The sequence below is a fragment of the Aythya fuligula genome, chromosome 22, assembly GCF_009819795.1.
Source record: "Aythya fuligula isolate bAytFul2 chromosome 22, bAytFul2.pri, whole genome shotgun sequence".
NCBI classification, from domain to species: domain Eukaryota; kingdom Metazoa; phylum Chordata; class Aves; order Anseriformes; family Anatidae; genus Aythya; species Aythya fuligula.
This window is the reverse complement of record NC_045580.1, coordinates 3556439-3581363: the sequence shown is the minus strand read 5'-3', so window position 1 is coordinate 3581363 and position 24925 is coordinate 3556439. Positions and strand designations below refer to the sequence as shown.

General features: G+C 40.3%; 2 protein-coding genes across 2 annotated transcripts; one reads left to right on the top strand and one right to left on the bottom strand.

The window, feature by feature from the left end:
* Window positions 1-4217: 4217 nt before the first annotated feature.
* BTG4 (BTG anti-proliferation factor 4) lies at window positions 4218-5744 on the bottom strand. The gene is made up of 4 exons (XM_032202050.1): window positions 5572-5744; window positions 4926-5063; window positions 4553-4748; window positions 4218-4394 (listed from the first exon to the last, which is right to left on the bottom strand). Exons 1-4 carry the CDS (start codon window positions 5742-5744, stop codon window positions 4218-4220), a joined length of 684 nt encoding a protein of 227 aa, XP_032057941.1.
* An 8814-nt stretch (window positions 5745-14558) lies between these two features.
* C22H11orf88 (chromosome 22 C11orf88 homolog) lies at window positions 14559-24109 on the top strand. The gene is made up of 5 exons (XM_032201726.1): window positions 14559-14715; window positions 15339-15424; window positions 18506-18565; window positions 20290-20342; window positions 24049-24109. The coding sequence occupies exons 1-5, from the start codon at window positions 14559-14561 to the stop codon at window positions 24107-24109; spliced, it is 417 nt and encodes a 138-aa protein (XP_032057617.1).
* The last annotated feature ends 816 nt before the right edge of the window (window positions 24110-24925 follow it).

Sequence of the window (24925 nt, the reverse complement as noted above, 5' to 3'; positions counted from 1 at the left end):
CAATATGTTCCAAATGTAATTACATCACAGCAGTGTCAGGACAAAAAGCACCATTTTTAAAAGAAGTTGTTTTTAACAGTTTTGTACAACTTCTAAAAACAAAAATCAAAGGCAAAAAAATAGATGGTTAAAGGCTGTTTTCTGAACTGCCATCGCTGTTGCACAAAGGTTGTTCACAGAATGGTTCACATTCAACATCTAAATAATGCAGCTTCACCTCAGCTGTAAGACAGCAAGACAACAACAACAAAAATCTACCATAAACTGTATTCTCTTTTTCTAGGCACTAAAGACTTGCCTTGGCGAAATGTTCTCTCTTAGACTCCAGCTGTCAACAGTTCTCCAGGGTGAAAAATCCTCTGGGATATCTCAGATGTTACTAAAGGAAGAACCATTCTCCAAGGAAGAAATAACTCTGATCTCACAACTTTTTGAGGTAAAAGCAAAAAGCTTCACAGGGATGGAAGCCTTTGAGAAGGTAATAAAAAAGGTCATGAGTCCTGGTGTGGTTGAAAACTCACCATACTTATTCTCATTTCATTGCAAAATTGCAATTCAAACCTGCTTATAGGTGTCCGGACAAGCGTGTGACTGTTTGAATCTAAAAGCCACACAAATAATATCAGAGGCTGTTATTTTTATCTGAAAAAAACTTACTGAAAGAGATTTTGGGCCTCATGCCAATCACTAGGACAGTATAAATCATAGCACCATGAAAAAATGTATTTAAAGAGTCTATAAATGGTTTTTAAAATTAACACTGATTTGCTCTCTCCTCTTCTGTGCTTATTGTATGACACATTTGAGGAACCACTAAATGGCAAGTTGTTTGTGAAGAGGAAAGAACATTTCCTTCATGCCTTAAGCAGCTATGAAAAGGGCAGTTTGGGATGGAGGACACGGTAAGAATGATTTGAGAGGACGTATTATGAACTCTTGTATTTAGATATCAACAATCAAACAATCTGGGAGGTTGTAAATGAAGCAAATCATGACACCTCTTCATTATGACCTCACTCTACACTACAAAACCAATTTCCACAACCTGCTACGTTTACTGACACTGTATAAAGGACAGGCTGAATGTGTTGCCTGATTGTTACAAAGACTGATTGCTTCTCTCTAAGCTATCATCTTTTGAGTAACAGAAGTTAAATTTCTGTGAAATTGATCTTTCTGGCTTGGTCTTGTGAAAAGTCTACAGATAGCACCATCAGTGTCACTTTGTCTGATTTTAAGCATTCCATTTCTTTAGCTCAGCAGAGGAGAGCTGCACTTACTTGACCTCTTCAGAACTTGAGGATAAAGTGGACACATTAACTGAAGAGCTGGTGGATATCATAGAAGGTGAACGCCGCTTTTTGAACAGTAAAGGCAGTGAAGACTTGCTTTTTGACCACCTTGAATTAACAAGTTTGGAAAAAGACCATTTGGTACAACAAATACAGGCATTAGAAGAGAAGATAGCCCTAGGTAAAAAGTTTTAATGATATTCAGAAGACTTCATGAATTGGTTCTAAATTGGTCCTCTGCTTTTGTCTTCAGGCTTTACATCAAAATAAATCTTGTGTTTTCATTTTATGAGACTATGTTTTTCCTCTTCATACCAAAGGCTCATTAAATTGAAAGAGAAAGCAATACAGTAATTTAAGTGACAAGATTTTAGCCTACATTACCACATCCAAGTAGTGAAATGACAAACACTGTTGTAAAAGCTCACCAAACCCCCAGCTTTCAGGAACAGAAGCAAAATTTAGAAACAGTATTTAAGTCTCATTAAGTATATATATTTTAAACTCAAGTATCATTTTGCTACATGTTTTGAAGCTTCTACAGACATCAGCTGACACTGACGCTTCAGACTTTAAGACAAAGAAAGCTATAGACGTAATCAGCCCAAGTAACTCTACCCATACAATCGCACAACAGGAACAGAAAATAAAACATCCACCACCAAAAGCAGCTTGCCCAGTCTGGACAACCTTCACTCTTCCTGATGTCACCATGCATCAACTGCTCTGTAGTACCAACCATAAAGGAATGCAAGCCCTATGCTGTCAAAGACTAGCTCCACTCTTCATCTTAGAGACACAGACTTTCCTCCTCCCAAATTCAAGAGCAAAGCCCTGAAAGGCACGGGGAACTTGACATCCAATAGTAAATGAAGCACCTGCCCACCACAGCCTCTAGTTTAGGTAACAAGTCACATGAGTTCTTTCTCACCCCATCAGTACAACAATTCATGAAAGCACAGAGCAAGAACTTTAAGTTATTTCATGACCCATTCAATAACTTCATACTAATGCTGTTACCTCATTAAACATCAAATATTCAACACTAAGAAGTGGCTAGACTATTAGAACTTTAAAAATTGCACACTCATTCTATTCTGTCAGAATTAAGTCAAATATACACGCTTTCACCCTATATAAAGATGCTTACTTGGACCTCGCTAGGTAAAACACTCTACTGATAACAATAAATGGATCAAATTGTTCAAGTCTAAGCTCTATTATCAGAGCTGTAAGAATTAGTTGGAAACACTGCTTCTGACTCACAGTAATGAAGAAGCCTCCCACCTTACATCATCTCATTTATTTAGTTTATGCAACATCACACAGATCACAGCATTCACACAAAGAGCAGACCTCAAAAAGAAGTATTTTAAGAAAGAAATTCTCTGTACTTACAGGCAGTGTAGGACTGATTTTTTGTATGAGTGATTTACTGAATCCTATTGACAAAGTTTATTGCAAGAAGTCTTGTGCAAAAGTACATGTGACTCAGTAGTGTGGGTTTGTTCTTAAGAAATACAGACTAAGTCATGGTGAAGCATGACTGAGAGCACCTCATTGTGGAACAGCATTACAAGAATTGGCCTCCTAATTATCCCCCATCCATATGTACATTATAATAAAAAGGTAACTAAGATACAGTTTGAGCACCTGTGACTTTATACAATAAAACTTAATACAAGTATTATCTTTTACACTATGAGATTTCTTGAAATTTACATGCTATCTTTAATACTTTTTTGTTTGGCTTCACTTACACAGGCAGCCCTCCAGCTCTTGAAGTGGCTCTAGCTTTCTGCTTTCACAGTGTCTCTTTCAGGACTGCTTTTTAGTTGTTTCCATCATTGTTTATTAGGTATCAAGAGGTAGAGTAGAGCAAGTAGAAATAGCTGAAGTAGCCATGTATTTACACAAGCTACTGATTTTTGACACACAAGTTTGTTGAGCATTTTCAACAGATTAGCCAGCAAGACAAACTATTGACATGGCTTCTGTTACCCTCACATCCCTGTTTAATAAGCAGATGGGTGGAATAGGTGACACGTTGAGTCAGTAGGAAGAGATACTGCAAATCAATACAAAAGCGAGTGTTTAATGTAATTAAACAGTACCAGCACTGAGTTAAAAAAAAAAAAAAGTGTTTCAAGCAGTATCCTAGAACACAGTTTAGGACTCCAGTATCTTTCCTACTGGGAGTGTAGACTCCATGTGTCCAGTGTTGTGGACTAGTTGGAAAACAGCTCAAGTGATTCAAGTTGTCCCACAGCTACAGGAAAAGCTTCCCAGGGGACATGGTACTGCAGACTGGCAAGCTTATGCTAACTTACAGCTGTGGAAAACTACAATGCCATGTATTCATCCTTCTCCTGTCCACGAGGCTGTGTTCTTCTGACAGGTAAGCTACAGGCTAAGAAGCAGAAGCCCAGCTGGAGCCATAAGGCAGTCTTTCACAGCTGCATATAGCAAAGCTTCACTCAACCACTTCTGATGTGTAGATGTGCAACTACAGAGTATGCTTCTGCTCTTGCTACTTTTGCCAGGAGGACGCAGATTACCTTTCAAGGCAAGTCACTTTTTTAAAAATCTTCCTTGACTTGCTTGTGACTTCACTGAAAAGCTTTAACTGCCTTCAGGACACTGATAGCAGATCAGACAGCTTTTAAAAGAACATGATTAGATTTATTGATATATGCATTTCCTTTTTAACTTACAAGTAGAGTCACATTAATTTTCAGTCTTATGTTAACATTAATAAAACATTAAAAAGTTACATAATAAAACTCCGAAGTTCCAGATATACAGAGTAAGAGATAGGGAACAGACAGTAAGTGCTTTCTGTTTTTATGAAGCTTTGTAGTGCCAGACTTCATCCCATACCATAGCTCAGTGCTTCAACAGCCTCTAACATGTGCAGCCACAGATCTACCGCTTGGTATTGATCCAGTGGTATCTATCAACACGTGGTCCTATGAAAGCAGCTGTTGGCCTGTAGGCTTTGTAACCCCTGTGCTGGGCATAGTATGAGCCATCAGTCATGTATGTCTTCCTGTGAAGATACTGCGACCAGGGCTGCATGGGTGGCTTGCAGTAGTCACTAAACTAAACAACAAGAAATGAGATGAAGTTAAAATGTTTTTGGATAAGAGAGGGGAGACTAGTCTGGCCATCAGCTGTTAGTTTACCATACTCCTCCACAACAGAACCTGCAGGGCAGGTGATAGCTCTGACCAGAAGCTACATACCATGACCATATTTACCTGGTAGATACTGTTAGGGTTACTGACAGTAGGGATAGCTTTTGGTTCCTTGATGAAGCTCTCCTCATCAGAAGAAGTGCCAGACTGATAGTCTAGAGCTGCTCTGTCAACAGCATAGCTGATCTGCTGAGGGAGCTCTGGGTTCTCCTCTCCCTCAAAGTGGGCAATTGTGAATGGCCGGTTCTTCTCACCATACCTGGAAGAAACTGTATTTGTATCACGCAGCTCTGCATGAGCAGTACAGACATTTGCTACTACTCACCTGACACTAATACAGAAGTATACCTTCAGACAGTTTCTGTTGGTAAGTTTGGCAAGGATCAAGTCAGTACAGAACACGCGGCATGATGCTAGTCACAGGTTCTCAACTCACCTGCAACATACCTCAAATGGATCAACCCATAGAGTCATCTCTTTTGGCAAACCAAGATTACTGAAGTCCACATCACTCTCCACACAAGCTTGCTCCAGCAGCGGATCTCTTGTCTGATGTTTGTTTATCCTTATACACCTAGTTAAGAATACAAGGGCAGGTAGAACATTGTATTTCTGGATGAGCAGAACTTGCAAAGCTGCATCTGGAATTCAATCAGGTTCCCTACAGTTTATTTAACACAGCTTGTTGATGGAAGTTATCACAACTTGAAGAAGCAAGTTAACATAACTAGCTGACTTGTATGCCCAAACAAGGCCTCTGTTACTTGTTCATTTTAAGACATTATGCAGCAACTCACTCTAATGGTCATTTTTGGAGACTTGTTACAATTCGGAGTCATTAAGGCCACTTAAGTTCTGTGCTCAAGAAGTCGTAGGGGTAGTCAAGACACAGTGCACATTGCCTTTGGTTTTCTACCCTGGCTCTCTAGATAACTCCAGACACATCCCAGGGAACTACTTTCAGAGTTTTTTTTTTTTTTTTTTCCAGTTAACAGCTAGCTTTCATTTAGTTACATTTGCTGTATCTTCAATGTCGTGCAAAGACTCCAGTCTGCCTCCTCTTCTGCTGAGAATCCTCTTACCTGAAGGCTTGTCCTCTGGATGGATTGTCCAAGTACCAGTGATTCTTGTACTTCTCAAACAGTATTGTTGTCAACTTAGCTGCAAATTTCTCAATTTTATGCTTACTCAGCTTGTCTTCCCTTTTCACCAGCCTTGTGATGAAGAAGACCGTGGCAGCAATTTCATCTTTCATTTTAAATGAAGTGTACAAAGTGCTTTGGCTGTTGGAGAGCCATCAGTAGAAATGAGACACTACACTAAATAAGTTTGGTAGCACTAAGGCAGTATCAAATTCCAAGGATAGATATTACAAAACCTACATAAGCCACATGAGATAAAGCCTAGATAAGCCCAGATGCTAAACAACCAGTCACCTCAGTTCAGGACACTGACACCAGCTTAACATAGTGCCAGAAGACTCCCATACTACTACACTTGTTAAAGTATTAATGAGTGTAGAAAATATTATTCCTTATTACACATCACACACACATTCCAATGATGAACCAGCAGTACTTACTTACAATTACATAGTTCTTTTACTTACAATGAAAATGAAAAACGTTACCTTCTCAGACCAAAGCTGTTGAAAATCTAAGATATACCTTATATACAACTCCAAATAGTCACCAAGGAGACAGATTTAATACTACAAGAACCTATGTAGTTGTTAGCTTGTTTTTTCCTAACAGAAACCCCACAAACACCCAATTTCTCTCCCCCTCTTCTAAACAATACACCTTGCTTAGGGGTTTATATAGAAGAGGAAAAATCAAGGGGCTCTGTGAAATTTAACGATATTCAGGTGTGCACCATTACACTTATCAACATGCTGGTTTCAAAGGTATTGCCAAGCTATTTGGTGTTATCCCAATATCAGCATCATCTTTTAAGGTGTATTTAAATCAGCACTGTGTGCTGTTGTGTCCATGAGCCCATCAGATAAACATCAGTTTAATATTTAAGTTAAATATTCACCATGAGAAAAATAGTACCAGGCTTATTAATAATTTTTTAAAATTGGACTTGACTGCTGCTAGCTGACTTTGCACAGCTATTACTTTCCTTATGAAGCCCTCACATTTGGTACTCTTCATTTTGAAAATTGTATGACTCCGTATTTATCATACATTAATCTTGCTAGTGATCTGTATAAACGTTCATGTTATTAGTAAAGTTTCATTTAATTTTTGAGGCGTTCTATAGAGAGTGGAAATGGCTCTGTTAAAGGGTTTTTACAAAGGCAGTTTCTCAAATATGAATGCTTCACTGTTTAAGACTTCAGGCAATAATTAGGGGGGAACATTCAGAGAAAAGCTGATGTGTTCTTTTTTTCCTTTTGCTGTCTCAGGAAGTTGTGCCACCAGTGTCAGATATCAGGAACTGTCAAGACAAAATTACAAATTAAGGTAAAAAGAGCTGAGTATTTAAACCGGCTCTTGATTTGATTGTGGATGTTGCAGCCAAGCAATTCAAGTGCTTACATTTTGGTTTTGTGAATAGATTGTGATACAATACACCGGATAAGCAAAATGAAGCATGAGGACACAACATCGCAGAAGTACACATCTTTGCAGAAGTGTACCACAATCCACACATTTCTGGCTATTTCTGGACTCCCCTTCTCCTCCGCCCACACAGTTACTTCCTTTCTCTTTACAGTTTCGTTCAGTATCACAAAACAGACTTACCAAGCCATTTAGGAGAAATTCTGGCTTTAGAGAATGTGTAATAAAAGGGAAAAAAACAGTGTCTTCCCCTTCCTTTTTTGACATATCAAAATACTTCCTCAAGCAACAGGAACCCTCCAGTAACCACTCAAATGAGAGGAAAATCAAAGGCTGAGATAATGAATCTTCAGGAAAAGCATACAACGGTGCCAGGAGTTGAGATTTAATGTCATACACCAGTGTTTTGACCACAAGACAGTCCCTCGTGTGCTCTGCACTGCGTTCAGTTTCTTGTTACAACAAATAAGGACTTTGTTCCATATGCAAGCCATGAGTTATTCCTTCCCTTACATACGCAGCAGAAGAAGGCAATGGTAACCTGTTTTATGCTTCTGGAGAAAGTTGGGGGACAACAGGAAATCTCTGTTGGGCATTGTTGTAAAGAATTCCCATACAAGGTCTTAGGAGTTGTTCGCCCCTTTCCGTGCAGCCTATGAAGATTTTGACATGCCACGGACTGTCTGCTGCCTGCACACCAAAATTAGCTCCGGGTAACAGGTGAGAATGCTGGAGCAAGCAAACTGGATTTTTACGCCTGAGGCTGGAATGTTATTTTACAGAGTAAACTTGCTTTAAAAATGTCAGACAATTGATGGGTCTCTCTTTCTGATTCTCATGTAAACCCTGAGGATGCAGCTGGGAACAGCTACCACAGATCTGGATTCTTCAGCTCTGCAGACAAAGTGGTGTCAAGGAAAATACTAAATAAGAGTAAGATCTACCTCCTAAAAATGATGGATAATGCACATAATTATAGTTCAAGTTCTTCCAAATAACAGTTTAGTCCACTCAAGGCTTCATGCACATTCACAGACCTACAGACTGTGAATCCTCTAGGGATGATGTTTTCTTTCTTGCCAAAGCTTCGTCTGCTTTCTTTGTCTTCATGTCATTTTTTCACATTATCGTATTACAATCTAATAAAAGAAATGACTTTTACCTATAAACCTTGTTTTCCTTTTATTCTTAAACAACCAGGGCTAAAATAACATTCCCACTGCAGAACAGCAGCAGGCATCTTACGGAGTCCATCCCCTGCCACTGAAGTCCCTAATTTTTTCAGTTTCCATGTGGGATCGGACACAGTAAGGTCTCAGGGATCATCCCATTGCTGTCTTTCCTTCAGTAAATGCCGAGCTGGTTTGGGTCAGTTGCAGGGTTGTTGAACTGTCTGCTGCCTTCCTACTTTCTCCAACTCTAACTTGCCCAGGCAGGCCCTGTGAGTTAGGAAATTCTGTGACAAAAGAAGGGACCAGATTCCACAAAGGACAGTCAAAGAGAAGTCTGAATCCCTACAACGCCTCCTTTTGTTGAGTTAGTTGTTCCCATAGCTAACATATAAAGCACAGGTCAGCTGTAAACAAACTGCTCACCTGAGAAACCCGATGAAGCAGTGCAATCAGTCATGCAATAAAGTGTATTTCTTGGAAGTTAAGAGGCTGAACTACACACCATACCAACTTCTGCATCGGACAGGGAAAAAACAACAAAAAAGGGGGAATTTAAGAAAAGATCCTGGCAACCCATCCAGTTGGCTCTAATTATAAAGATTGCCACTGAAATAAGGCAGTGAGAACTTTTTAATTTAGTATTTTTAATATGCAGGAATTCAGAAGTATTTCTGCTAAAGACAGATACAGCAGAGTACTTCTGGCCTCCCATTTCACTGACAAGAAAAGCTGTCTCTTTACATCAGGTAGATTCACTGAACACAAATCCTTTATAATTCTGGCACATGTCACGGACCTGAAGAAAAGGCAGCCTTGGGTACCCTATTTGGATAATAAATAGCTGGGAAACAGTGTCAGAAAGAAAATGTGAGCAGTCCATCCCAATGTGAGACCCATTAGCAGTTCAGCAAACTGTGCTCCCAGTCATTCCCTGTTGCATCCAGAAAGAAATTGTTAGCATCCCAGCAGCTTCTGCAAAGATCACAACGAATAGCCAATTGTTCTGATCAGCAAGATGCATGAGATAAATGAGCAGACGTTTATGCCTTTTGCTAAAGGGTGCTGCTGTTTTTTTTAAACATTATTAGGAAAAAAAAAAAAAAGAAAAAGAAAAAAAAACAAGAAAAAAACAGTGCATTGCTGTGCCTGGATATCCATGGGAGATATCCAGAGCTCTGTAAAATCAATGGAAATCTGTCCAAAGACTTCAGTGGGATTCAGATCAGGCCCCTAACTCAGCACAAGCATTCTTAGCTAGATTAAATTATGGGTCTCCTGGGTCACCAGGCAAGCCTAGGCATGAACTACAAAGGGAAAAGAGTCAGACAGTTTCTCTAGTAACTGTGGGCCAAACCAAGAGCGAGCAGTTTCCCTAAACACACTACCAGCAACAGTTACCCCTGAAGATTCTTTTTTCAGATTTCTTGTTTTTCAGGATTGAGTTCGTGGAGCCAAAAAAACAACACACAGCTTGTTAGCGGGAATCTTCCTTCTAAAAGCCATTTGGGTTTTGTGTATGCTCGGTGCCAGACGCCTTCTCCAGGTAAGCAGCCAAAGTCCTAACTATTGATGTAAGAGCAGTAAGCGCGAACTGTTTCTGTATGGGAAAACATCCTAGATGACAGCGTTCTTAGAGAAAAAGACTCCACTTTTCTTTTGTCAGGCTAGGTCCTGCCCTGATCTCATTCATAAGCACCACCAGAGCAATGTATGAGCACCAGCAGTGCTGCAGGAGCACAGCAGCAATTCAGCTGGCTCTGTTATGTTGGAGGGCAGATGAAGCCGTGTATCTGGAAGCGTGATGTTTATTCACATCATGCAGTCTCTGTGCAAAGATTTATTTTTGGATGGAACAACACAGTGATTCCGATCAAAGCCACAAACTGCACTTTTAATATGTTGATGGCTCACAATTTTTTTCCTTTTATAAATAGAAACTTTCTGGGCCTGATGAGAGAGCTTAAGAATATTTATTTAAGAAATGAATCACGTTCTGATTAAGGCTTTCATCTTTACTTAATTGCTTAGTAACTCAGTGGGTATTCTGTAAACACCTAAGTGACAGGTACTTACAGATAATTTTTCTGCATAAACACTTTACCACGAGTACTGTATTTTATTATGCAAAGCACATAGGACATATGACCGCGCTAATTACACTGATTAGGAGGGGCCTAACCCACACAATTTACATGGGCCTGTTAGAGGTAGGCAGTTCTCAAAGGGGGTGAGGTGCACTGAAATTTCTAAAGGAAAAGCTCTTTGAAAGCATTTCAGGTCATTCCTCTAAAATGAGATACCCCAAATCTCTAGACACTCCTACCCATGCCGCACGTGTGGATCACATCACCAGCTAAGCATCGTGTCTTGCTAAAGCAGCAGGGAGGACCATGCTGTTTTACTCTTGCATTTCCACCTCCCACGCAACTAAGAGCAATGCAGAACAGTTTTCTCCTCCTCCAGTGTGGAGCAAAGGAGATCCTGCAGTGCGCACAGTCCATATGGGCTTATCTACCTGCCTCCTGCCGCTCCCCATGTCAGTTGTGACAGGCTGAGGTCATGTTGGTGCAGGTTGTCAGGAAGAAATGAGCAAAGAATTAAGCAGGGAAACATGACCTGAAATGCAAGGGAGTGAGAAGTCTGCAGTGAGCTGAACTGGTCAAGAGCAAGCATACAGAAATGGCCGGCTAGGTCCCCAGGGAATGGGGAGAGAGGTGGTCTGGACACCCGTGGGTGAAGATGTGCAGTATGTGTCTCCCACTGGAGCCCAGTGCCAGGAGCACAAGACATTTGTTCTCTAGACCCGTTTGCCTGTCTTTTGGGGCCCTCCTTCCATGGAACCTAGGCTCCTGGTATGGCGCTGTACAGTCCAGGTAGCAGCCTAGACTGCCACACATAACACCAAAACCTGGATCCCCCCATGGCTGCGGCACAACCTGCAGCCATTCATCCCCAGGAGAAGGGCAGAAACTCTGTGCATGCTCTGTATTGACTCTGCCCATAGAAACCTCTTTTGCAACAAAGCTTTCTATGGCAAGAGCCATCCCGATGGCTCGAAGCAGTGGCCCTTCCTCCCTGTGCCAGCCCCAAGTGACCATGACGACAGAGCGTACACACAGGGCACAGCCGTGGGGCTGACCCACGGCCCAAGCTGGGGACACTCCAGCCCAGCAGTGCCAGGGGGAGATGTGGGGCACCCTGGTGCCACCTTCGGGTCCAGCCCCACAGACACATCTGCCTGTGAAAGCCTGCTGGGTGCTCAGTGGATGGAAAAAGGAAGGAAACGAGGAGGGAAGACATCCATTTTTTTCTTATTCCTTTAAATCTTCTTAAGCATTTTATCATAAATTCAATCCTTATCAGGATTTTTACAAGGTAAGCTTCTGAATTATTTTTTCTGCATTTTAGGAATAAGGCAGTTATGGATGAAAGCTAGCCAAAAAAAAAAAAAAAAAATTAATTTGAAGGCAAAGTCATTCTTGTAACTTCACAGGCTCTGTCTCACTGCTGAATTAGGAATGGCCTGATACATCTACATAAAATGTTTTTATCAAATTATTAATTGCATACACATATATTAGGCACAAGGCATAATTACTTATAACTCCTTGTACATATCCAGTTTTGTTCTGTAGAACAGGTTTGCTAACTTCTTTAGCTACCACAGACTAGCACAAACTGTCTGAGCAGCCTGACATCTGACGGCCAGCACAGACGGGGTTCCTGCACCACTGGGAAAAAGGAGGGAGAGCTCTCTGTAGGCCAGGGAAGCAGTGAAATGCTACCACTCTTACTTCTGCTGTAGTTACATGCAGTTTCTTCTGAAAATCTTGAAATGAAAATTGTACGAAACCTAGAATGCAACAATAAGTTGGACCACTGTGCCATAACCATTGACATCTGACATGCTGTAAATCGTGTAGTTTACTGGTCTTGTTGAACATCTCGTCTCAGCCAAAATTGGCAGCTGTATTTGCACATCCAGCTCTGACCAGAGCTACCACTTAGTCTGCATTCATGCAGCTAGGACTGCATGCCCAGGCTTTTCTCATTTCCTTTTTCCATTGTGGCACACTGTAATCATTTAAAAGGTGATATTTTATTGTTTCTATTCCTGACATGATCTGTGTTATGCATCCACTGCACTTTTTAATTATTTAGAATAATTAATTTATGATATAAAGACTCAGGATTTAGTGGAGTAACACTAAGGATGGTATGAGCAATGTTTTCCATTATTATCAATTGATTGTCACTATAAGAACATGTCATGTGGTAGACTAAATTAATATAAATTATCAAAGTGCTTTCTTTTTTTCCAGGTTTGAATGCCATGACACCATCACAAGAGTGGTGCTTGGTTTGCAGGCAGTGTAGTTAGCTGATTGTATCGATTGCTTCACAATCACTAAATTCACTGCCATCAAAACAATGCACAGGATTCCTTGCTACAGCCTCGCTACAGAAAGCTGCGTGCCTTACAATATCTTTATTCCTAGTGCAAAAATATTAATAATGTTTATTTGTTTACGGCTTTATTTCCAGAAATGCTAGCTGTCCAAGAGAAGTGTGTGTTATATGTTGCCAATATCAAGTGAAATCTGAGATTTCCTGAATTGGTGCTAAAATCCTTAGGAGTGTTCCTGGAGCAAGAATACTGTCTGCTGTGTTTAAATCGTTTAGCCACATTAAGACTTTTAGTATACTTAATAGTTTATGCGCCAGGAATGGGCTAAGAATTTGTTCTGTTCTGCCATTTAGTTTATCAGTCATGTATAAGGAAAGTAATTCTCATTTAGCTTTCATGTCTTATTTAACAAGCTAGTAAGTTAAGGAGTTTCTAATCAATGATTAAATATTAAACTCCCTGAATACTATAAATGCTTTTTACTATGATCACTTTGCTTAATGTCCAATAGTTTTAATAATGGGAAAAATACAGCCTTCATAGTGTTAGAATCTGTTATAATAGGTTTTGTGGGTTTTGTTTGTTTGTTTTTTAACAAAAAAATCAGTCTTCATAAAAGTTGGAATTGGAAGGGAACTGTCTCTTAGATCAGCCTAGTTACTAGGCAGTGTAGTTAGCTGATTGCCAAAAGTAACAATCACTAACCACACAGCCAGGTAAAAAGGCTTGGAAGATATCTCAGTGGAAATTAGACGCACAGGAATTTTGACTGCAGAAGGCAGGCAGACTGACCTCTTTGAAGAAGCATCTAAGAAGCATTGGTCTAACAGACATGCAGGGCAGTGGAATAAAACAAATGCGATGTTCTGGACTGCCTGTCACACATGGAAGAGACCTCAGTGCATTTATCAAGGCAGTGTTGCACAACTGTTTATATGCACCTGAATGTGTGTTACATTTCATTCACAATTGTTTTGCCTACAGGACACTCAAAAAACATGAGAGCAAATTGGAAGTTTTATTCTTTCTAAAATGTGTAGACATCAGCTCCAGTTCTGATTGTGCTCATCTCAGCCTTACACTTGCCTAAGGCCACTGTGGCCAAAATTCACTTCCATTTACTCTTGCTGAATAAATAAAATGCAGCTTTGTGATTTTTTAATGAAAATGAATGTTGCTTTAGTCAGTGGATCGCTCTATGCTAGACACTGTACAAGTGCAGACTGAAAAGAGTTCCATGGATGGGACTTGTAAATTCACTGGCTTCCAGTTCCACGTTCCCCTTTTACATAAGAGCTTTAATAACATCAGCCACAGAAATACAGAAGGAAGTTGTGACTTCACCTGACGTTTGCAAATAAAGTTTTTAAACCAGAAATTCAGTAGTCTGGAATAAGCATCCTGGGAAAAAGTACTTTAGTGGAATGTTTTGAGACCACCAGGTTTGAGGGCAACTGGCTACCTGAAGCTGATGAACTAGAGGGAGGGTGGTGACAGGAATTCCCTGTCCCACAGAAGCCTGTGTCTAGGTGTAAATGAAAGATGGCCTGAAGACACTTGAAATGAGATGTGCAAAGCTGTCAGCCTTCTGGTGTCTCATGCTTACTGTGACAGGCAGTGTGTCACACAGCTGGACCCAGACTCCCTGGGCACATCTGTGGTGCTGTGTCCTCCTGAGATGGCTGCAGTGTCCCCTGCTGCCACCCAAATGCCCGTGAAAAGGGAAGGTCCCCAGCAGAGGGGTGACGGGTACCTACCGCAGCAGGTGACAGTGACAGGAACGTGTCAGCAGCGTGGGCAGCACCAGGGTCCAGCCGTCCTCTCTCTTTCTTGGGGCCGCAGGCCAGGAGCGGGCAGGTCAAGCTGATCACGGCCACCTGATGGAGAGGAGACACCAGGCTGCAGCCCCAAGTGGTGCCATGGGCACAGAGCCTGGGCACTGCCCCACAGCGCCCGATGGGCTCCTCACCTTTGCTGGCTCGAGCCCAGCTGATGTGGAACATGCCCGTATCTTCTGGAACTCAGCCACGCTCCCGCCGCCGCTCGAGTCCTCTCTAGGCCCTGCCACCCTTCGACGTGAGGGAAACCTTCCCGAGGGGGACATGCCCCCTCTATGGGGGAACCTTGCCCCTTGGTGGGACCCAACCTCATGAGGGACCCAACCCCATGAGGGACCCAGCCCCATGAGGGGGCCCTGCCCGCAGCCCCCATCCCCTGGGTCTGTGCCTTTTCCAGCCCTATACACAAACACCCTGCCCCACACACCTACCCTAGGGCCCCATGCTCACCTCAGGGTCCCCAAAAACTTCCTTAGGGCCCCCACCCACCCTGCACCACCACCCACCACCTTCCCAAGTGCCCTTAATGTCCTTTTTCTTTCCAGGGAGAAGTAGTGCTCTCCAGGGCCCGCTGCTCCCTCGCAGTAAGTATGGCTACTGTATGCCCCCAGCTCATGAAACCTTAGTTGCCTACATTTCTGTGAGGAATTAATTCGGAGGAATTAATAAGTCATGCCAATAAGCTGTGGGTGACAGAAGAGCCACAGCTCCTGCTTGACAGATATTTCAGCTGATCCTTGCTGTCTGGGGAGCCAGACACTTTCTGAACAGCCCCACAGCCTGCTACAGTTCAGTTGCCCTCTGCAAAGGACAGTGGTAGCAGGAGCACTTGGTCATTTGCCTCTCATTTGTCCTAATTAGAAAGTGAGCAAAGCAGTGAGAAAGAGAGAATCTCCGAAGCTCAAGATGTGCAGAAAACTAAAGTAAAAGAAAAATACCTTCAGCAGGTAAAAGCCAGTAACCCCAACTCTTTTCTCATAAATATTCCCGTTCACTCTTTGTATGCCATTTGGTGGAATTCTGCAGTTTTGGAAATGCAGTTATGAACAGTAATAAAAATGGCCTGGCCCTGGCCCACAGTTAGCTTTGCATGATGCAGCCCATTTTTTGATGTTCAGCTTAAATTTATTCCCAGTTGGGAATAAGTTTGCTTGGGACAGGGCTGAAAGGAGTAGGCTGCATAGTTAATTTCTTCCTAGTAAGCACATAATGTCTGGTCTGATTTAATATCTAATAGAAGCCAATTGAGAGTTCCCAGATCCAAAAGTGGATAATTTGGGGGGGGGGGAGGGGGGAAATCTACTGCTGCATGCACTTTCACACAAAAAATCCTGGCATACAGACGTTGAAGCACAGCTCACAGGTTAGGTTAATTTCTTAGTCGCCTTAGTTATTAATAGATCTCCATTACTCTGTGCCCAGCAGCAGCTAGTGCCAAGAGTTCATTGAGTGTGAGATGCGGGAAACTTGGTAGTGAGTGGTTATTAAATCAGCTTCCACAGGACTGCTTCTGCCTTGTCCTGTCACTCCGGGACAGGTTTAGGTGATATTTTTATTGGTATAATTCATGTGCTGCTTGACCAAGCCATTACAAGTTTTCTAGAAACTACTCAGCTGCAGAACAAACTAGATTTTAGCAAATAACATCAAAATTGCATTTATAGATGACACTGCCTTTCCAAATGAAGGTGCAACTGGGATATTGTAGAGCCTTTCAGGCTGGACTCTTCTGGGCTGCAGACTGCTGCTGAATTCAGTGGGGTTTTACATAAGCAAACATCAATCTGCCATGGCACCACCCAGTCAGCACTTTAGTTATTGGTTCCTGTAGATATTCAATATTTGTGTTCATAAAATGCACTCTCCATTTACACCAGATTGGTAGGATTCATGTTTAAAAGTTTGCTCAAGCATTAAATTGACTATGAAAAAAAGCAAAAGAAGTGACATGGTATTCAGATCTTCAATGTTCATCTCCTCCAAAACAGTGGGGTTGGACTGTATATAGAGCTTGGGGTTTCTCCTACTGCTTTGCTGTAAGATGCAGACAACAGTTGTGCTTGCTTTCAAGGCACTGATGTAGTCTGTAGATAAAAACTTTTCCTGAAGTCACCATTAATCTAAATCATGAATTGATGTTCCACATATATATCATGAGTACAATTCACATAAGTAGTGGAAACTAAAAAAACTAGTAATAAATATATGATAACTTTGTCAGCCTGACTCTGTAATGATACTATATTTTTTGCATTTTAGCAAAATGTTCCACATTTTTACTGAAAAGCCTCTAGCCTATATTCGGGAAGCAGGCCAGATGAGAGCAATCTGCAAGAGGTGCAGAAAGGCGCTGAGGTCTGCAAGTCTTTCCTGCAACTCAGCAATCCTCCTTTTCTAATTAATAACACCATAATGCATCTCATCCATTATCGTCAATTAGCCTTCTTTCTAAATTCTGGCTAAAGCCAGCAACAGTTCCCTGATTCTTCCGTTCATTTTTTTTAAATTCAGTAACAATAGATGATAGCAAGGTTTTGCAGCTTTGGGCATCTGGCAGCTATACGGATGGCTGATTAATTTCAGTAAGTAAATTACTTTCTAGAACTACAGGACATGCTATAAGCCTCAAATATTCTAAGAAAACGAAAATTAATGCACTGAATGAAATAAGAATAATGTACATGTTATTATCAGGCATAGGTGTCATTTACTGTTCAAGCCCAGTTTTCAGACTTGATTTGGGCATTCTGTTCCTGCAGCATGGCCCCTAGGTGAGCAAAACCTGGAAACCCTGTTGTGTGGGTCCAGGAAGTGAATTTTGGCTCCACGGTAGAACAGGGTCAGGGTTTTTTTAGAAGGAAATGTTTACTGCATTAACACTCTTATTTTACAAACTGACAGATATTTTTTTATCAGAAATGCTTATTTTAATTAGCTAATTTCATCTGAAATAGGACTGAAGCACATGGCAAAATAGCTGTTGTCTTTTAGAACATTGGGCTATTCTGCAGTTTAATTCTCACAGGCTTTACAAGGTACTTCATGATTAATAAAGATTTCAAAACTATAAATGCTGTAAATCTGAATAATCAATGTAATCCATTTAAAATAGGAACGCCTAACTTATCCGACTAGATCTGTGTATTATTACTAGATGGTTATCCACTCTGGCCACTCCTTTTGATATTGGTCTTATTTGCCTGTCTTTAGCTAGTAAGTGCTAATGCTCTACCAGCTCATTTTATCATCAGGGGTTTTGGGTGTGCTCAGCAGGGGCCTGAGGGTACTAATAGCCCTTAATGGGCATGAGCATCTTCCCTTGGGATCTTATTCACCCATAGCAAGAGCTCATGTAAGCTCAGCCCTAGACTCTCTTTCCTGAGTTAGTGGGTAGGTATGTTTGCAGCTTTTTCTTGGTAGGGTTGTCCAACTCTTTCTTGGAGTGTCTGTTTCATAAAGTTTTACCAGGAATTTTTGAAAATGCTGTAATGTACTTTTACTCAGCTTCAATAGGAATGTCTCACTGTATCTGAAAGGTGTTCACTTCCATAAAGAACAATGTATGGGTGTGCTGAAGTGTCTGGAAATCAGAATGCTAAAAACTCTCAGTAGGAACTGAAGCATTGTTCCTTAGAAATTAATTCTTTCCTTCAACTGTATAAAGAGAGGATCTTTAACGAGTTCTGGGATGTGTGCTTTCTTGTAGAGAGGAGAACCTGGACCACTGATTGAAAGGAATTGTTAAACGTTAAAACTATCACCATTTTATATCACTTCTACACAATATCAGAGACTGGTTTAATCCAAAACGGCATAGTGATGACAAGTTATCTCTGGTTGCACCTTTCAGATAAAAAAAGGTTTTGTAATGAGTCATTATGCAGATGGAAGTCCTTGAATTAACCCCATCTTATAACCTCTACATGCTCATGCTAGTTCTTAGGTTGGTAAGGATTTTCAAGTTTACCATGAAGCACAAGCTTTTAATTCATTTTTCTGAGCTCATTGTAGTAGATGTTTCTTTTCAGGCCAAGAAAAGAGAAGATATACTAGCTTTGCTGAGGAAGCAGAGAGAAGAAAGGATTGCAGTAAGTTTTTCATCTGATTATGTTCTAGATGCATCTCAAGGTTTGTGCATCCTTACAAGATGGACAGTGTTGCAAGGACAATGATTCGATGTATGAGGGTTTATGGCGTGTTGCAAGATGTACCATTACAGCAGTCTTGCATAGCAAAAACACCTCGGTTGGAACTGATTAAGCATGAAGAAAAGTTGGCTACATTTTATGAACTGCTAAAGCAAGGAGGATCCTGTAAGCTGTGTGATCATGAAGGTGTTAGGCCAGGCAGTAGGAAGCAATAGGTGTGGAAGCTAGAAGAAGTTCAAGGCAGCTGAATCTAGTTATTATGGCTATCCACAATCTGAAAAACCTCAAGTGGCAAGATGTTGATGTTATAAATATCTTACAGTGCTTGGAGATAACTGTTTCCATGCTGCTTTACGTATGGGTACATGTGTAATATAGTCAGCTGCAACACGATGGCCTTTTGCCAAGACAACAAAATAGAAGAGTCTTTGAGACCAGCTTGTGCATGGTCTTGCAAGACAAGCTATCTCAAAGGAACAACTATGAACATCAGAATTTCCACAGAAAATGAGGAGATGCTTTTGGGAGAAGCAGCTGGGAACTGAAGCTGACCTCACTGGTGGAGGCAGGTAGGAGAAAGGAAAAATGCTAGAACAACATGGGACTGAGAAATACAGCAGAAGCAGTAGCTAGTGCTGTCAGAATGGTGGTGAGGAAACCGACTTACAGATGCATTATGACAGGACTTTAGCTATTTAAATTACACCATCTTTAATACAGTTATGTTTAAGTGGCTATTTTTTTAGTTTAACTTGTCAAAAGAATCTTTATGGACTGTTCATTGTAAATGTTATTGCTTAGATTGTTTTTCCGTTGTTGTCTCAAGCTTTTTTCCACTGAAACGCTAAAACTTGGTTTAGAATAGAGCTATAAAATGGGCTGTAGGTTTGGCATGCTCTGCTCCCTAAAAAGCTTTCTTAAACTGAATTTGAGCATTAAAAGGAAGAACTCCAATTAGGGATTTTTATTATTACTATCAGTAGTGAATGCTAGATTTACTGATTTATAATGTTTTTCTGTGGCATGGACGGATGTTTATCAGGAAAAGAAGATTGAAGAATAAGAGGTCTGTATTATATTAGGCAATCCTTTTTTTCAGTTGTAATTCACAAGATACAAAGCAGAGATAGATGAGGTTTTGCCCCATATAAGGTTAAACATCTGTTCTTTTGAAGAAACTACATATCCTGATTAATACAATTTAATTACACTCGATAGAAGAGAGTAGAACTGACATTTTTAAGCTGATAAGTGTAGTGATTTGAAAAGTGACTTGGAAAACAAGATTTCAAAGGATACTTCCAGAAATGACGTGTTCATTTTGGACATAAAAGCATTCTTTTTTTCATTTAAGCTTTTAAACTGGTAAATATTAAATATTTGCTTTTCTCAAAGTTCATTAAAATGCTGACCCAAGTATATCTGCTTTATCCAAATTCCATGCATTAAAGCTAGGCCTGAAACAGAACACGAGACTCTGTTCTTCTTATACAATAACTCATACAAATTTTTTATTCCTGATTACTCAGGTACCATATTAGCACATAGAAACCTCCCATACTATTGCTAGAATAATCTTTCAGTGTTTGTATAAAGCTGTCTTCCGGGATAAGCAGTAAGTTTAGAATGAGCTAGTGATAATCATTGAGTCTTTTTCTTTGTAGAAAGAACTGATTTCTCATCCACATAAACCGAAGATCAAAGCTGATGAAGTAAGGTAATGAAAATACTCAAAAATAAGTTTTCCTCTGTCTAAATAGTCAGGATCTATCTGGGGAGAAAAGATGCTCTGTTTTAATTACTCTTATTATTTTGAAAATAAGTTTGTTTTATCCTGTATTAATACCTATTATGAAAATTAGAAAAGGCAAGGCTGAACGGCCGACTACTGCTATTGTTCTGTACTTCTTTACTCTCTATGTGTTCCATTTATTTTTAGATAGGGGTTGAGGAAGGAAGTGGAAGCTCAGACTTTTTTTTTTTTTTTAAAGTCATGAAGAGTTCAATTTTGCTATTCTGGTTCAATTGCAGAAGTCAGGAAAAAGATCAGTTGTCAGTGGCTTCTATATTTTTGAAAGGGTCAGGAAATATCATAAAGCCTGTTTATTTCCAGTGCCTATCTTGTCTGAATGAGAAAAAGCACGAGTGTGACCTTGTCAGCTGCATCACACTGTATGGATGCTTTCTTTGGTTATACTTCGCACATTTTAATCAACAAGTCTCCTTGTTTATTTCCCTGCTAGAGATCCAAAGAAAGATCACCATAATAGCATGTTACATCAGCATGTCATGCTGTGGAAGATGAGTCTGGAAAGGATCTGGAACAGGGAAAGTCAGCCTTAATGCACGAATTGTTTGAGGCCAGTGATGTAGATGTGACAGTTGCTAAACCAGGTGGTGAAAGATTCTTTTAACTTCCAGTAAACATTAGGCGTGAGGTTGCTGACAGTCTGTTTATGTTAGGTCAGACAGTTTCCTTTTTGGCACTTGCCTGTGGCCTCCTGGATGATGTAAATACTGTTATTTTCCAGTGTCAAAAGCTATCTGTTAAAATAAACAGGATCCCTGCAACTGTCAGGTGGGTACTATGCAAGCAGAAACTCAAGTTTAAGGTCATCTGCTGTTACTGTTAGTCTGGGAGTGAGAAGGATTGGAAAACTGCCCCGGCAGAACTACAACAGCATGTTTTGTCTACTGCCAGTGTTGCAGTTGCTTCCCCTTTATGTTGCCTTCATAAAAGGGATCTCTGTTTCAGATTAAAGGGTGGTTTAACTGGTCTTAACAAGTTGCTTCTCAGTTTCAGAAGGGCAGGGTTAGTGGTTTGCTTTTTCCACTACTGGCTAGTTGATTCTTTTCACATTTATCACTAATACTTTCTGCTCTGAATTCTGAAGCTGAGGCAGTTACTTTTGCTTTCACTGCCCCATCCATAGTTGGGTCAGTCAGGTGGGACCTGTGAAGTCAGTTTTAAATATGCATTTGGGTCTCGTACAGTGGTAAGTGTTTAAAAAGTGTAGCTTTTTTTTTTTTTTTTTTTTTTAAGAAGTTGCTCTTTGTTCTTAAAACCATCTCATCTTTGAAAATGCTGACAAGGTACCTCACAGCCCTTGATTTAGCAATTTCTTCCTTTTAATGAATGGCATTTATATAATATAAGTGAGGCCATTTTTCTCGCACTGGCACCAGTTAAAGCAAGGTGGTGTCATTGAACGTCCACAACTTAAAGGCTAAGCAATGAATCTGCAGCTTAGATCTTCCTTCCAACTTACCATATGGATATGAAAGCCGAGAAACGACTGTCAGCAATTCATTTTGAAAGCAAATGCCTCAGGAAAACACTGGGCATTAGACAGAATTAATTTTTAGCAAGACTATTACCTCTGGAGCTAGCTATAAAGGAAAAATAGAAGTATCTGGAACAGGTGAAAAGGCTGAAGGTCAATGTCTGCTGAGGTGAGCAGCTGTGGGAGTAGGCATAAGGAAACGTCCACACAAATCTTCCAACCATCATAGGATACGTACTAAAAGGCAAAGCTGTCTTGAACCTGTGCCAAAGACAGCTGTTGGAGCTCTTTACCTAAGCAATACTTGTTTGTACGGGTGTAGGGTTGAGGTTCACGTTTTAGATAGAAGCTTATGGCCTGTGAAGAAAGCTACTCTGGCTTATTATCCTGTTATTTTTTTTTTTCATTTAAACATTTTAATGTTTGGAAAATAAGTATCACTATTTACTGAAGCAAAGTCACCCAGAGCACAGGGTATTGATTATTGCTGTATTTAATTAGAATAATTGTGTTTTTGTAATGGTCTGTTAGCACTCATTACTGGGAAATATGATCATACCAATTTTACTAATGTCTTGTAAGAGATTTATAGCCTGTATTGACCAGGATGATTCCTGTTTCAAGAGGCAACTCAATGAATAGCTGAGAAAATATGATTTCTAGAAGAGCTACATTTGTCAAAATGTTTCACAGAAAATGGACTCTTCCTGTTTGTTTCTTCCTTCAGTAGCTTCTCTTTTGTAATTTCTCGTCCCATTCCTGATTTCAGCGGGCTCGTGATTTGTGCATGTGTTTTCATAGACCTTCACTTTCCAAGTGTTTAAAAATAGAAATACTGATTTCTTCTTTTCTAGTGTTCAGGGGAAATTGCCTAAATCATTCAGTGGTTTGGCTTTTTTGGCTTTGTTTAACTAGCAGCTTGGGGATTTTGTACTGAATTCGTGTTGCTTGAAATGTACAATTTAATTAGTCCTCTCAAGTGGATACAGGTCTATCAATGGAAAGTTGATAAAAAGAAAAAACATTTCCATGCAGAAAGGCTTTAAGCTAGTATAAGGCACCTCTATACTGACACATACATAACTGCAACCCTATTTTGAATAATATTGGAGTAGTTTTAAAAAGAAATCCCAGTAAACTATATATCTGTAGCGATAAACTCATGTAAATGTAATGTGTGTTGAAAGCTTTTAATCCAACCTGAATATAGAAAGTACTGAGGGCTGCAAAGTGAGGCTGTGATATTCTTAGCCCTGTATTTATAGTCCTCTGCGAGCATGTCTGGCAAGTCACATTTGGTATTGTTTTGGTGTAGGTCAGAGAAGGTTTTGCCTGCTGTGGTCCTCCAGCTCAGATTCAGGGTGCTATGCCATTGTAGGTGTTTGGGAAGATGTGATCATTCAGGTTCAACTGCACTGATTTGTACAATGAAGGAAGCTGAATTGCTTAGAGTAGGTTGTTCCCGTTGCCTTTGTACATCAACTGTCTATTTCCCCTTGGTCTAGACTTGATTCTTTTCCTGCCTATGAGAAACGAGTAGTATGTGCCTCACCATTTATTTAAGTGTGTGGCAAAACCTCAGCTTCTTGCTAGCTAATTTCCTCTTAGTTCCTCTTTTTTTTCCCATCAGTGTTTGGGAACTCCTCTCACCGCCAGTACAGTCAAACTTTTGGCTGTCAAGTTCCATCAAAGCTGTGAAATCTTCAGAGCAGTCTGCTCCATGTGAGGCTTGGGTACTGTGTTTTCTTGTGCTTACAATTTTAATAGAACTCCTCAGTTTGACAAGAAAAAAATCAGAATGGGATATGAATCCTGTGCAGTAGTGGACCTGACAGAATGTGGTTTTCCTGTTAGCTTGATTTTTCTTAATAGACTTCTCTGTAACTTTTGGTATTTATATGGGTATTCCTTTGTGTGGATTCTCCGAACTTGTGTTCTGTAAATCTGTTTTCTACATGTAGTTAGGCATTTACAAGGCATCCCTCTTTAGGGATACACATATAAGGATGTGATATTATGACACAGAATGGGTTAAAGAGCTCTGCACCCTGGCAGCTGTCTTGCACTATTCCTTGTTGTACATTAGCTGCACTTTCCTCATCAACAGATTACCTTCTGACAAGGTTCTGTTATTTCCAGCAGGCAGAAGGTGTTTGAAGCAGACCATCAGGATCAAGAAGCGGTGAAGGCCCTCAAATAGTTCAGCTAAACTCTGATGAAGACAATGAAAAGTTTCTCTGTTCCAGGAAAAAAAAAAAAAAAAGTAATTGTTATCAAAACTGTGCTGCTCTGGACTTCGATAAATGTACGTTTCTAATTTGACTACATTTCTAGTTGCTCATACTGAGACATAACATGATGGACAAAGACTGTGATAGGCTTGCAGCAACCTATCCATCATTTTCTTTGTTTTGCTGAAGTTGAAATAAATACTTAATTGCTTTACTTACTAAACTGTTAGGTCCTAATGTGATGGTAGTGGCTTGGGAAGTGCTGTTTGTCCTCACATTTTTCTGTTGTCTTGGCACTACAGCAGTAAACAATGTATGTGAGTAGCTGTTTGTCAATCTTGTCCAAGTCCTTGTCCAAGCTGCTGCCTAAGGTAATTCAAAGGGATGGCATAACAAACATCTAGTAAATTGTTTTCCATGGACTAGAGTGGTCCTGGGATTTTTGACTTGTGGGCTTTGAAGTCTCATGTACTTTACTGGTCAGCATTCAAACAGTACACTTCTGTGATCTGAAGGGTTGTTATATTGAATATATTCATTTTGTGTGCTCAATTCTCCAAAATTATAAATGGAGAGCAAGTGTTTTACCTTTGTGAAATTGCTCTTTAAAAGTACAAAAGAGGTCAAAAGGAAGAGTCTGTGGCTAGTAACAGTGTTAGGATTATGCAATAAACACAGCAAGCTTTGTTATCAAGTGTCTGTAGTGTTCGAGTGGTTGGAGTTGACCTCTTTTAATAAAAAGATCAACGAGGCTTCTGTCAGCTACTGCACTTTCCTGCTGAAAA